The 14,078-nt window shown below is 50.0% G+C and overlaps 1 protein-coding gene across 5 annotated transcripts in view; it reads left to right on the top strand.

Moving 5' to 3' along the window:
* Window positions 1-2,257: 2,257 nt before the first annotated feature.
* EMID1 (EMI domain containing 1) overlaps window positions 2,258-14,078 on the top strand; it is a 68,044-nt gene continuing 56,223 nt past the window's right edge. For 2 of the 5 annotated variants that reach the window (XM_082203311.1, XM_082203313.1), the window contains exon 1: window positions 2,259-3,100. In XM_082203311.1, coding sequence (XP_082059437.1) covers window positions 2,970-3,100 — 131 coding nt within the window. In that variant the 5' untranslated portion in view covers window positions 2,259-2,969. Of the gene's footprint in view, window positions 3,101-14,078 lie in introns of all 5 variants that reach the window. The other 3 variants (XR_014214498.1, XM_082203310.1, XM_082203312.1) reach the window with 3 other exon arrangements.

Genomic DNA, 14,078 nt, shown 5'->3' with positions numbered 1-14,078 from the left:
AGACATGTGGGGGGACTGTAAACATTGAGGTCAATGAGGTCCTTTTCTGCATCTGTGGACTCACGCTGCACTGTTGATGGGTGTTTCCCTCTGCTTTATGACATGCTACCCTCTCTTTTGGAGTCTGATTCCATGCGCAATAGATATACACCATTGTCCTTCTGGGCATGTATTTGGTTGAGGTTGCTGAATTAGAAAAAAAGTAATCAAGTGCATATATGTTATGTGTGTATTTAAAGGTAAAGGGACCCCTGACCATTAGGTCCAGTCGTGGCCAACTCTGGGGTTGCAATGCTCATCTCGCTTTATTGGCCAAGGGAGCCGGCGTACAGTTTCTGGGTCATTTACCTTTGGTGGTCATTTACCACCGTTTACCTTCCTGCCGGAGCAGTGCCTATTTATCTACTTGCACTTTGACGTGCTTTCGAACTGCTAGGTTGGCAGGAGCAGGGACCGAGCAATGGGAGCTCACTCTGTCGTGGGGATTCGAACCATGACCTTCTGATCAGCAAGTCCTAGGCTCTGTGGTTTAACCCACAGCGCCATACATATCTATAAATACACATGCCCATACATCACATGTAGATAGACAGGAGCAGACACACATAGATCTTAGAGACAACAAGGCTCTTGGAGCTGTTACAAGGTAGAGTGATGAATGAGAGTCATCTCAACAGCCTCCAGTGACTTTGGCGTTGGCGAGCTCCTTTCCCCCGAAGATAAAGATGTTCTTGTTCCTGGTGGGAGGGAATGAAGAGAGCAAGGGAAGCAGAACAAAGTGGGGGTCTTGGCTGCTCAGCAAGAGGCCTTTCCCAGGCAAAATCTCTTCATGCACTGCTCCCATAGAAGAACGCACAAGGTTATCTCCATGCAAGATGGCACCTCAACTGCTCCTAGTACCAACCTTGACCCTTTGGTGCATCTCCATAAACTGTCCCCCCCCCCCCAAGGCTGGGATGATGTTCCTTCCACCCAGGACTACCAGAAGCTGCCCCTAAGTCACTTTAGCACACACAGTGCCACAAAGCAGCTGCATTGCATGATCTGAGGTTGGGGGGCACTGCAGGCCTAGAATGAGGAGAGGGCACATGGGTAGGCAAACTAAGGCCCAGGGGCCGGATACGGCCCAATCGCCTTCTCAGTCTGGCCCAAGAACAGTCTGGGAATCAGCGTGTTTTTACATGAGTAGAATCAGTAGAATGTGTCCTTTTATTTAAAATGCATCTCTGGGTTATTTGTGGGGCATAGGAATTCATTCATCACCCCCCCAAAAAAAATATAGTCCGGCCCCCCACATGGTCTGAGGGACAGTGGACTGGCCCCCTGCTGAAAAAGTTTGCTGACCCCTGTAGCACATGTGCCAGGCAGCAGGTTAGGGGGCTGACGAACAGCATCCTGCCCTGAAGATGATGTGGTGTGGGAGAGAGAGAACAGAAAGATGTTGCAGCACACACTCCCAGGTTTTGCAGCTCCCATCTGGTTTCTCAGCTGGGAATGATGGCAGTTGTACTTCAAAACCTATGGAGTGAACCAAATTGGGGGAAACTGGTGAATGGGGTTCCCCCCCCCCCGGGTAAGTTTTACTGAACTTAAGTGGAGAAATAATGATGATGGGGCAATTCAACCCTTCTCTTTCCCCCTGGTTGTTCTGCCCCCTTGAGATGTCCTCCTTTGAGCTGTATTTCTCCCACAGAGGTGAAAAAATATATATAACAGGTTAAACAAGGGTCACACACTGCCGGCTCTTTTTGCAGCTCCTATGTGCAGGTACCCTCTTGGAGCAGCTTGCTGTGTCTCCCACACAAAGGAAGGGGGGCAGATTTTGGGTGCCCTTCATGACATGCCGAATCTGCCCCCCCTGCTTTGTAAAGGCCTCCTTTGAGGTGCAACTCCTTGGCAACAGGAGGTGGGGGAGAGAGGAGAGACGCTGGCTTCCTGAAAAAAGCCGGTCTTGTGTGTGTGTGTGATCTGAACACATCCACCCCACCCCCTAAATCCTTTCTTTTTCTGCTTAACAAGGCCAAGAGTGAATAGGGGAACTTTTCCAGGGTTTGAACATGAAAGACGGAGCAGGGGGAGGGGGCAAATGAGGAGGGAGGGGACCCTTTGCAAAAGCCTCGGCCTCTCTCTCTCTGGTTTCCTTAATCTAGTCGGGGGGGGGGCGTGAGAAAAGGGGCGGGATCTGCAGGTGAAATATATAGATATATGTTGCATTGGATATGCAACATATTTTGCAAATAAGATGTTTTGCAAATAAGGCAGAGGCACCTTGAACCAAAAGTGGGAAGGGTTAAGAGTTTCAGGCTAGACAAAGTTCTCCCCCACCCCTCTGCTGGAAATCCAGCCCCTGGAAGGCTACCCTTCCCCACGGCCGGGGCCCTCCAGCATGTGGGGGAGGAGGAAAGAGGAGGCCCCCCCTTTTTTTTTTTACTTTTGCGCTCTTTTGATCTATCCAGCGCAGCCTGCACGCTTTTGCACGCGCGCGCAGCAGCTGATCAGCGCCCTACTGCAGCCGAGCTGGATGCGGAGAGAAAGGAGTTGAATGCCATTTTCTCCTCCCGTGCTTTTCTTTTCTCTTTTTTAAAAGACAGATCTCATTTCTTCTTCTATTTATTTGGGGTTTGCAGCTTGTAAGCAGCAGCAGCGCGCAGCTGAGCTCTTTCCCCTCCTCGCTCTGTTTTGGCTGAAACCCCTGGATTTATTCCGGCTGTGCTTGGCACGGAGCCACCCATACTCTCTCTCTCTCTCTCTCTCTCTCTCTCTCTCCTTTGCCAAGCGGAGGACTTTTCCTCTCCCGCGGTTGCCTTGGCTGGGCGTCTCAATGAGGGCTCCTTAAGCCGGGGAGCCTTTTGCGCGTCGGGGAGGACGCACGGCTCGCTGGGGAGGTTTTCCACCCCTTCTCTCCGCCATCAGAAACACGGTTGCCTGGAGGGGGACTGGCCGGCTCTCCAGCTGCCCCGCGGCTCCTTATGGAGACGGCAGGGAGAAGGCGGCGGCGCTGGCCGGGCTGCCTGCGAGCTGCGCTGTGGCTTTGCTGCTTGCTCCCGGCGCCGGTCAGCTGCACCTGGAACCGCGCGGGGCTCCAGTACGCCAATCGGAGGTAAGGTGGGCGTGTGGTTACTTCGGGGGGTTTAATGCGGGTTGTGCTTTTTAATGCCCAGAGCTCCTTGGGCTAGGCCCATCTAATTCATCCTTCTTTCCCAGCAAGACAGATGCCTCTGGGAAGCTCGCAAGCCCTGTTGCTTTATCTCTTTGCAGATAGACTGCTCCTACACAGGGGAGCTCCATTTTATTTATGGCATTCATAGGTTCAACTTTTCCTCCAAGGAGCTCAAAATGGTGTGCAGGAGTGCCAGCTTGGCCCTGTGACTGTGGGTGCCTGGGGCTGTGGGCATCATGCAATGTGCATGGCCCTGGCACCAAAATTTGTGGGGCTGTGGGCGTCATGCAATGTGCATGGCCCTGGCACCAAAATTTGTGGGGCTGTGGGTGTCATGCAATGTGCATGGCCCTGGCACCAAAATTGGTGGGTGCATGGCCCTTTCGTGGGGAATTTCGTGGGTGCTCAGGGTCCCAAGGAGTTGGCACCTATGGTGGTATGCATGCCCCTTTGCAGCTTTATGTAACCCTCCACAACAGCCCTGTGAGGTTGGTTAGGCTGAGAGGCAGTGACTGGCCCAAGAAGACCTAGTGAGCTTCCTGTCCAAGTGGGTATTGGATCACTGGTCTCTCCCAGGTCCTCGTCTGATGCTCTACCCATTGTGCCACACAGTCATGTTATTTCATCAGAAAGGTTTCCATAGTGGCTAATGAACAAAACATACAAGAAGCTGCCTCAATACCGAGGCGGGTCATTGGCCCCTGTAGATCAGTGATGGTCACACGGACAGGCAGCAGCTCTCCAAGGTTTCAGGCAGGGAATATTTTCCTTGCCACATCTGCAGATGGAGCTGGCGAATGAATGTGGGACCTGCATGCAAAGCGGCCGCTTTGCCATTGAACTGCAACCCTCCCTCACTGATATTTATTGTCTTAGCTGTTGTTGCCACCCTGATGGATGAAGGGCAGTGAATGGAGGAAACAAAGAGCATAAGAAATAAAAATGGAATGAGAAAGAACAGGGCACACTCAGAGAAAAGGCTGGGCAGGGAGGAGGAGAAAAGCAAGCTCAACTCCATCAGCAGAGTAGGAGAATCTTAATCTTCGGGTTGTGGGTTCAAGCCGCACGTTGCACAAAGTATCCCTGCATTGCAAGGGGGTTGGACTAAATGACCCTTGTAGCCCCTTCCAACTCTGCAATTCTATGATTCAGTGATATACCAACCAGCCGGGATGGAAAGAGTAATGGATGTGTTCACACTATGTGAATTTGCACCAACATTTCGAAAACCACCTGGGCTGCTGGCCATGAATGGGTCTGGTGGCAGTGAATTCCATAAGCTAATTGTGCTTTGTCAGCTCTGAAGTTAGGGCTAGTTCTGAAGGCATGTTTTAATAACCATATCAAAAGTTATCATAACTTTTATACTTGCAGTGAAGGAAATTAAGGAATGGTGAAATGATAGGACCTCCCCACCCCCATTTTGAATATAGTTTTAGAGCGCTCCTAATCTATATTGCAGGTCTTGCAGGGTAATGACTAATCTAGCTACTGAATTTAGGTATAAATGGCAAAGGGTAGCTGTAGTTTTGGTTCCCACATTGGCTTGGGAAGTACAAGCTATGTAGACTTGCATCAAAACGCGAACCGGATCAAATTTATCTGCCATCCTTATTTGTGACATGTATTTTGGGGTAGCAAGCCTTGGTGAAAGGGCCCTTCCAAAGGTTTTGCTAGCAACATTGGCTAGCAATAAATAAAGCAAAGGACACCTTTATCAATGGACAGAGAACAACAAGGCGAGTTAAGGAAGGGTGGCCCGTGTCCAAATGCAGGTGTCATTTGCTCTTTGTTTATTTATCTGTCACATTTATATCCCACCAAGAAGCTTGAGGCAGCATACATGGTTCTCCCCCTCCTCGCTTATTCCCCACGACCACCCTGTGAGGGTAGGTTAGCCTGAGAGACAGTGACTGGCCCTAGCTCACTCAGTGAATTTCTGTGGCTGAGCGTGGGATTGAACCCTGGTCTCCCGGGTCTTAGTCCAACACTCTAGCCACTATACTACACTGGTGTTCCTAGCCTGGGCAGCCTCTAACACTGAAATTGGGGACCTCAGGCCCAGGGACCAAATGTGGCCCTCTGTTCCCCTTTATCTGGCCCCTGGGAATCTCCCTAGCCTTGCCTTTCACCTTCCTCCAGTGTTTTTGCCTGGCTGGGCTGTGTCCCTGAAGCCTGATGGTGATTCTTGCTTACTTGCTTGCTTGGATGGATGGATGGAGGACAAAGAGTCTGTAGCACAAGAAACCAGCCTGGTGTACAAAGGGAGACATTTATACCTGTTGCTCTGCCCACTCTCGATTCCCAGCATGCATCCCCCAGGCTGAAAAAGGCTCTGGGCTCCTGCTACAAAGTCTGCTGCACCAGGTTGAGAGGGGGGAAAGAATGCGGAGGCAGGAAAGGAAGCGTTTCCTACACTTTGAATGACCACAGCTAATTATAGGCATTGCCCTGATAATGTTGGGGGTGGAGCATCCTGGCTCACTCTGGGCCATCACTTGCCTGTGATGGCAATGTAGGAGTCGGGTAGCATCAAGACCGTTGGGGCTACGGGATTTTCTGAACCGCCAAGCTGATTGCAGCCATATATGCTGATTTCTGCTTGCTGCGTTTCAAGGGGGTTCTGCTCTGGCCTTCCATAAACACTGCAGTCAAATGGAGAGGGAGAGTGAAACTCTACTAGGTAAAGGTAAAGGACCCTGTGATCTCAACCACTGAGCCTCTTGGGCTTGCCAATCAGAAGGTTGACGGTTCAAATCCCCGTGACGGGGTGAGCTCCCGTTGCTCTGTCCCAGCTCCTGCCAACCTAGCAGTTCGAAAGCACACCAGTGCAAGTAGATAAAAAGGTACCGCTGTGGTGGGAAGGTAAACGGTGTTTCCGTGCGCTCTGGTTTCCATCACGGTGCCCCATTGCACCACAAGTGGTTTAGTCATGCTGGCCACATGACCCAGTCTATGGACAAACGCCGGCTTCCTCAGCCTGAAAGCGAGATGAGTGCCGCACCCCATAGTCGCTTTTGACAGGGCCAGATAAATGGGTTGTGTGTATCCTTGCTAAGTTATATGCTGACATGATTTGAGTCAGATCATTGGTCTGTCTAGCTAGTATTGTCAACACTGGCTAGATTTCAGAGAGGATTCTCTCATAGCGTTATGTGGAGATGCTGGGGATTAAACCTGGGACCTTCTGCAAAGCAAATCCTCTGCCACTGAGCTACAGCCATTCCCCTGAATGCCTTGGTTGTTTTTCTGATGAGTTAGATTTTTTACTGAGCATTACGCTTTTGTACGGTGTGACTTTTTTGGTGGCATTTTTTCCCCCTGTTAATGAATGGTGACACAGAAATATTTCAATTAAATAAAATGGCACAGGCTGCATCATACATGTAGTTTTGGGTCATATCCATGCTATACATTTAAGGCACTTTAATAGTCACCTCTCCCCCCTGCCTTGAATCCTAGGAACAAAAGTTGTCTGCTCTGGTGGCTACTAGCCAGTGTTTGAAATTAGCCAGGTGCCAGGCACATTGTGCACCTGGCTACCGGCCACTTGCGACCAAGTGAAGATGCCCGGGCGCCAGGATGGCACCTGACGCCTCCACCATCTGCAGGTACATGCCAGGGAATCCTTGGATCTTGACTGTTTCCACATACAGAGGATGCTCGGGTTGCGAATGTGATCCGTGCAGGATGCACGTTTGCAACCCGCAGCATTTGCAACCCGCGTCTGCGTGTCTGTGCACGTGCGGTTTGCGATTTGGTGCTTCTGCACATGTGCGAAGCACAATTTAACGCTTCTGCGCATGCTCAGCCACCGAAACCCAGAAGTAACCTGTTCCGATACTTCCAGGTTTCGGCGGTCCGCAACCCCCCCCCCCAAAAAAACGCAACCTGAAGCAGCTGTAACCCGAGGTATGACTCTACTAGCAACACATCTTGTAGAATTCTACCCATGATATTTTATCTGCACAATCAGAATGCATTTCAGGAGCCAAAAAGTCGTGTTTTGAACTCACAGCTGTCCATGGAGGCGCAGGTCAGTTTTGTGTCCAGGGCAGCCGTCTACCAGCTCCGCCTGGTTCACTCGCTGATACCCAACCTGCCCGCATACTGTCTTGCCAGAGTGATGCATGCTCTGGTTATCTGCTACTTGAACTACTGCAATGCTCTACATAGGGCTACCTTTGAAGGTGACCCAGAAACTGCAACTAATCCAGAATGCGGCAGCTAGACTGGTGACCAGCAGTGGCTGCCGGGACCATGTAACCCTGACCCTAAAGGATATTCATTGGCTCTCAGTACGTTTCCGAGCACAATTCAAAGTGCTGGTGCTGACTTTTAAAGTCCTAAATGACCGCAGTCCAGTATACCTAAACGAGTGTCTCTACCCCCATCATTCAGCCCGGATACCGAGGTCCAGCACCGAGGGCCTTCTGGCGGTTCCCTCGCTGCAAGAAGCAAAGTTACAGAGAACCAGGCAGAGGGCCTTCTCGGTAGTAGTGCCCTCCCTGTGGAACACCCTTCAGATGTCAAGGAGATAAACAACTACAGTGGATGCTCTTCACGTTCGCAACCTGCAGCGTTCGCAACCTGCATCTGCGCATGTGCGGTTTGCAGTTTGGTGCTTCTGCGCATGCCCAAACATGATTTAGCACTTCTGCGCATGCGTGACCACCGAAACCCAGAAGTAACCCATTCCAGTACTTCTGGGTTTCGGCGTTCCATAGCCCGAAAAAACGCAACCTGAAGTGGCTGTAACCTGAGGTGTGACTGTATACAACTTTTATACATTATCTGAAGGCAGCCCTGTATTGGGAAGTCTTTAATGTTTAATGCTTTATTATGTTTTATATATTTTGTAAGCAACCCAGAGCTGCTGGGGAAACCCAGCCAGATGGGCGGGGTATAAATAATAAAATTGTTGTTGTTGTTGAAAAATATGACTTGTATCCGTCTGGGCCAAAAATGGCAACTAGGCATTCTGTTATGGCGACTGCAATCCTGGCTTAAGGAGCCATTTGGTGCCTAGCTTACATATCTGAGTTTCTAGCACTCCTGCCAGCCACAATGGCTGTCCTCTGCCCAGTGGCATAGCATGGGTTGTCAGCACCCGGGGCAAGGCAAGTAATTTGCGCCCCCTAACCCGTGGATTTGCGCCCCCTAACCCTAACCCCCCGAAGTTGTGCCCAGTGCGGCCGGCCCCCCCTGCACCCCCCACGCTACGCCACTGCCTCTGCCTCCACAGTCAGAGGCAGCAATGCTTTTGAGTACCAGTTGCTGGAAAGCGCAGGAGGGGGAGAGGACTCTTGTGTTTGAATCCTGCTTGCAGGTTTCCCACAGGTGTCTGTTTGGCCACTGTGAGACCAGGATGCTGGACTAGATGGGCCATTGGCCTGATCCAGCAGGGTTCTTACGTTCTTTCTTGGGGAGGGGCAGCCCTGCCTTAAGGGAGAGCATCCCTTTCAGCCAGCGGCAGTGCTGGCCAGATGACGTTCCTCCCCAGACCAGGCAGCCTGCCTCCCAGGCGTCATGGGAACCGTGTCTAGGGAGGTCTTGCAGCTGGAGAGCGGAATTGAGACAGCCTCAGAGCGCTTCTTGCGGTGGGCCCAGGTTTTTTTTTGGGGGGGGAAGGGAGGGAACAGAAGATCAGGGAGATCTACTCATTAACTCCACTTGGCCACTGGCGCCCGTCCCTCTTGGCGGGCTGGGATCTTGGCCACAGGGGCGGCCCTGATGCTGAGTGTTCACATTCCACGAGCGCGAGGGACAACCCCTTCCAGCTGCTCTGGGCTGAGCGGTTGTTGGCCAGCCACCCACTCACCCACAAGCCTGCAGCATCAGGACCAGAAGAGGCCTGATTGACAGGAGGAAGGCAAGGCATAAAGAGGCTTTTGTGATGGGCTGGGGGGGGCAGTGGCAAGGGTGTCGCATGGCCTCGCTCCAGGAGGTAGGTGGTGGCCATGGGGCTGGCGTGATGCTGAGGAGGAATGTGACAGGAATGTCAGAAGTAGGGGAGTTGTTGTCGTCCGTCCCCCCCTTCATCAACCCTAGACTGGAACCAGTCCCTGGGCAAGTGTGTGCTCAAGAGATGGGGCTGTGTCGGCCTTTAACAGTAAGCACCTTGACCCCTGTGAGACTCTACTCCACCCTCCAAAAAAAGTATCAGAGCGACTTAGTAAGTTTCCCGTCCTCATTGAGCCCTTGGACAGCAGACTGAGAAGGCACACAGGGGTCAGAGTATGGCGACCTCACTCCATTAGTTCTGCTGTGGCAGGCCTGCTCCATCAGGTCTCCTCTCCTTTTTTTAAAAAAATATAAATTTTATTAGTATTTTCCACACAACGACATAATAATAAAATAATAATAATAACAACAATTTATTATTTGTACCCCGCCCATCTGGCTGGGTTTCCCCAGCCGCTCTGGGCGGCTTCCACAAAGACCAAAAATACACTAAGATGTCACACATTAAAAACTTCCCTGAAGCCTTAAGATGTCTTCTGAATGTCAGGTAGTTGTTTATCTCTTTGACATCTGATGGGAGGGTGTTCCACAGGGTGGGCGCCACTACCGAGAAGGCCCTCTGCCTGGTTGCCTGTAGCTTTGCTACATGAAAAATATCGAAAAATAACAATACACAAAATGCAAAAACCGACATTCAAAAAACAAACAAACAAACAAAAATCCATATCTTACAAGTTAATAATATAAACACAGAAAAACAAACATTGACTTCCATGAATCCCACAGTGCCTCCCTTACCTCTCATTGTGTCTTCTTTCCTTGTCATATCTATCCTAGCATCCAGATATAAATCCCTCTTTCTTATCCTTTCACTTCATAAGGTTATTCCTTACTTACTTGGCAAGGGAGACACCTTGATCATGAAGGTCCCCTTTCCTTTCAGCTGTCATAGAATCCTAGAGTTGGAAGGGACCTGTATTTTGCCATGCTTTCCCTATATGCATGCATTTCAGTGATGTAGGCAGGCCAATTCCTTTTGGGAATGAATGGAGCCCTGTCTGTAGGTGGTCTCTTCTGGTTGAAGGACTGTGCGGGGCAGTGGTTGCTGGGCAGCCGAATCCTTGCCTCTCATGCTGTGTGGAATGACAGAAGTTGCTTGAGGTTCCTTTGATCTTGCTCCATCCCTGAGGCTGCAACACAATGAAGCTTCTGCTGGGATGCTGGCTTGAGCCTCTGGGGTTGTGTAAAAGGTGGAGGAATGCATGATTTGGGGCTGAACTGGTGTGTAGGGGAAGAGACAGACCCCAGCCCTTATAAATTTGGCTTATGGTGAGTCAGCAGAGTGTCAAGCCAACATTTGCAACAAACCTGTGGGTTGTTGTTGTTTTAAGTAGTGAATTTCAGGAAGCTCAACAACTCTGAGGGAAAGCTTTTCCAGAGGGATTGCAGCGAAAGCAATAGAGGGTTGCTGCGTCCAATGTTAGCCCTACTCAGGGTAGACCCACTGAAATGGCAGTATATGGCTACTGCTATGGCATCGGGCTACAACTTCATCATCACCGTTGACCACATTGACGAGGGAAAGGTCAGAGGGAAACAAAATACCTTATCTTCCGGGAATTTGTCTAACCCACTTTTTGAATACCTTATCTTCCGGGAATTTGTCTAACCCACTTTTTGAAGCTGTTCAAGTAGGTGGCTGTCACTATCTCCTGTGGGAGAGAGTTCCACAGATTAACAATGCATGGTGTGACGAAGTCCTTTCTTTTATCTGTTCTGTCTTTCCCAATATTCAGCTTTGTTGGACTTCCACGAATTCTTGTTTTTATGCAAAAAGGAGAATTTTTTTCTTAATCCACTTTCTCCGTAATTTTATACATTTCTATTGTGCCACCTCCTTCTTGCCTTTTCTATAAGCCTAAAAAGTTCAAGTTCAGGAATGGGGCACAGAGGGGGCTTTAACTCTTTCCACCCACTGTGTTCTCACCAAAAATCTCCCCCCCCAGCTGCTATTGGTCCCAGGAGGGGCAATTTTTCTCAAGGCTGTGGTGTGGGAAGCAAATATTAACTGGGCTCCAAAGTCCTAATTTTGTCAGTAGTGTTTCTATTTTACAATCCCTTTAAAAACCATAGAGATGATGCATTTGATGTGATTTGCCATTTGACCCTCAGCCCCTTTTGGGTAGTGTGCTCCCGTGTGAAACTGCCTTCTGCCAGCTCCCACCGATTTACTGCAAGAAGAATACTGGTGAAGTGGTCCAGGCTTATGGGGGGGGGGAGTCAAAGACCCCTTACTATTTCTGCAGCGTCCCAGCAGAGATCTTGCCTCCAGCATCTTAGAACCACCCAATCAGCACAAAAGGGGAGTTTTCTAGCCACTAAGAAGTTGTCTCCTTCCCCTTTGTGCTGATGGGAGCCAATCAGAGTGAAAGGAGGTGAGCCAGCCAATGAGGGTGGGCTCCTATGGGCCTTCTGGAGGAGAGGCGTGGGAAGAACACCAAGGAGGTGTTTAGGAACCCTGAAAAACAAACCAGGGGCTTCTGTCTCAAGAGAATGGCATGCGAATTCTGCTGCGTACAATGGAACTTTGCAGAAAGCACCGCCTGGGTCACTCTTAAAGGTGACATTGGAGCGCTCCAAATCATTTGGCCATCTGCGTGTGCAGGGAATAGTCGATCTAGCTGAAAGGCAACACATCGAGATCTGCATTGACTGTTGCAATGTTGTTGTTATTATCGAATAATTGTAAAATGGTTGTACAGTGGTACTTCGGGTTAAGAACTTAATTTGTTCTGGAGGTCCGTTCTTAACCTGAAACTGTTCTTAACCTGAAGCAGCACTTTAGCTAATGGGGCCTCCTGCTGCCGCTGCGCCGCTGCTGCACAATTTCTGTTCTCATCCTAAAGCAAAGTTCTTAACCCGAGGTACTATTTCTGGGTCTGTAACCTGAGTCTGTAACCTGAAGCGTCTGTAACCCGGGGTACCACTGTATAATCAAAGAAGGGGGAGTGACTGTGTCTCCCATGAAGGGACCCTGCAGTTGTGAATTTGCTGCTACAGTAATCATAGAATCATAGAGTTGGAATAGACCACAAGGGCCATTGAAACACCATCAGAGCACTCCTGACATATGGTTGTCAAGCCTCTGCTTAAAGACCTCCAAAGGAGGAGACTCCACCACACTCCTTGGCAGCAAATTCCACTGTCGAATAGCTCTTACTGTCAGGAAGTTCTTCCTAATGTTTAGGTGGAATCTTCTTTCTTGTAGTTTGGATCCATTGCTCCGTGTCCGCTTCTCTGGAACAGCAGAAAACAACCTTTCTCCCTCCTCTATATGACATCCTTTTATATATTTGAACATGGCTATCATATCACCCCTTAACCTCCTCTTCTCCAGGCTAAACATGCCCAGCTCCCTTAGCCGTTCCTCATAAGGCATCGTTTCCAGGCCTTTGACCATTTTGGTTGCCCTCCTCTGGACACGTTCCAGTTTGTCAGTGTCCTTCTTGAACTGTGGTGCCCAGAACTGGACACAGTACTCCAGGTGAGGTCTGACAAGAGCAGAATACAGTGGCACTATTACTTCCCTTGATCTAGATGCTATACTCCTATTGATGCAGCCCAGAATTGCATTGGCTTTTTTAGCTGCCGCGTCACACTGTTGGCTCATGTCAAGTTTGTGGTCAACCAAGACTCCTAGATCCTTTTCACATGTACTGCTCTCAAGCCAGGTGTCCCCCATCTTGTATTTGTGCCTCTCATTTTTTTTGCCCAAGTGCAATACTTTACATTTCTCCCTGTTAAAGTTCATCTTGTTTGTTTTGGCCCAGTTCTCTAATGATAAGGAAGCAGGTCTCTAGCCCACAAGCAATGGCAAAATCTGTGGTCCTCCATATATTGTTAGACTCCCAACACCCTCCAGTCCAACATCCTGGGATGATGAGAGTTGGAGTCCAATAACATCAGTTGAGCATGCCACAGGGTCCCTGTGCCTTATTTACACACTTGCCCCACAGGCCTGAGATGTCTGTTGCCTCCATCAGAGACATGGCAGTGCAATCCTTGCAAACTTACTCACATGCAAATTGCACTTTGTCACCGTGTGGCTTATTCCCAGGTAAGTGTCTCTATGCGGGCAGCAACCATTTTGCGTGAGGGTTCTGTTCCCGGCTCTCGAGTGTGTTGGCGGAGAGCATCTAAGTGTCCCTGCCCCGTTCCGCTTCTGATCTGCCTTCATGCATCAATTGGACATGCTTAAAATAGAATGGCAGGACGTGAGTGGTGCTGTGGGTTAAACCACAGAGCCTAGGACTTGCCTATCAGAAGGTCGGGGGTTCAAATCCCCGCGACAAGGTGAGCTCCCGTTGCTCAGTCCCAGCTCCTGCCAACCTAGCAGTTCGAAAGCACATCAAAGTGCAAGTAGATAAATAGGTACCGCTCCGGCGGGAAGGTAAACAGCGTTTCCGTGCACTGCTCTGGTTCGCTAGAAGCGGCTTAGTCATGCTGGCCACATGACCTGGAAGCTGTACACCGACTCCCTCGGCCAATAAAGCGAGATGAGCACCGCAACCCCATAGTCAGCCATGACTGGACCTAGTTGTCAGGGGTCCCTTTATCTTTACTAAAACAGAATGGCACCCTTATTTTCCAGAAACCACGGTGGTGGTGCTGAATCCCGAAGAATGCAGCAGGTCTATCAGCTCACACTTGTGAGATTTTTAAAAAGGCATCCCCTCCCCCTGGAAGGGCAAACTGGGATTTGCTGGGACATGTACCACCAAACTGGGGCAGCTTAGGGAGGGGAAGGCTACTAGCCAAGATCTGCCGGCACAATTGGAGGCAGTGATGTTTCTGAAGGCCAGTTGCTGGAAACCACAATGCTCTTGTATTACAGGTTACAGGTCCTGGTTACAGGTTCTCTGCTGGAGCATCTGGTTGGTCCCTGTGAGAGCAG

The sequence above is a fragment of the Podarcis vaucheri genome (assembly GCF_965113315.1).
Source record: "Podarcis vaucheri genome assembly, chromosome: 16".
NCBI classification, from domain to species: Eukaryota; Metazoa; Chordata; class Lepidosauria; order Squamata; family Lacertidae; genus Podarcis; species Podarcis vaucheri.
This window is presented reverse-complemented; position numbering and strand designations above follow the sequence as displayed.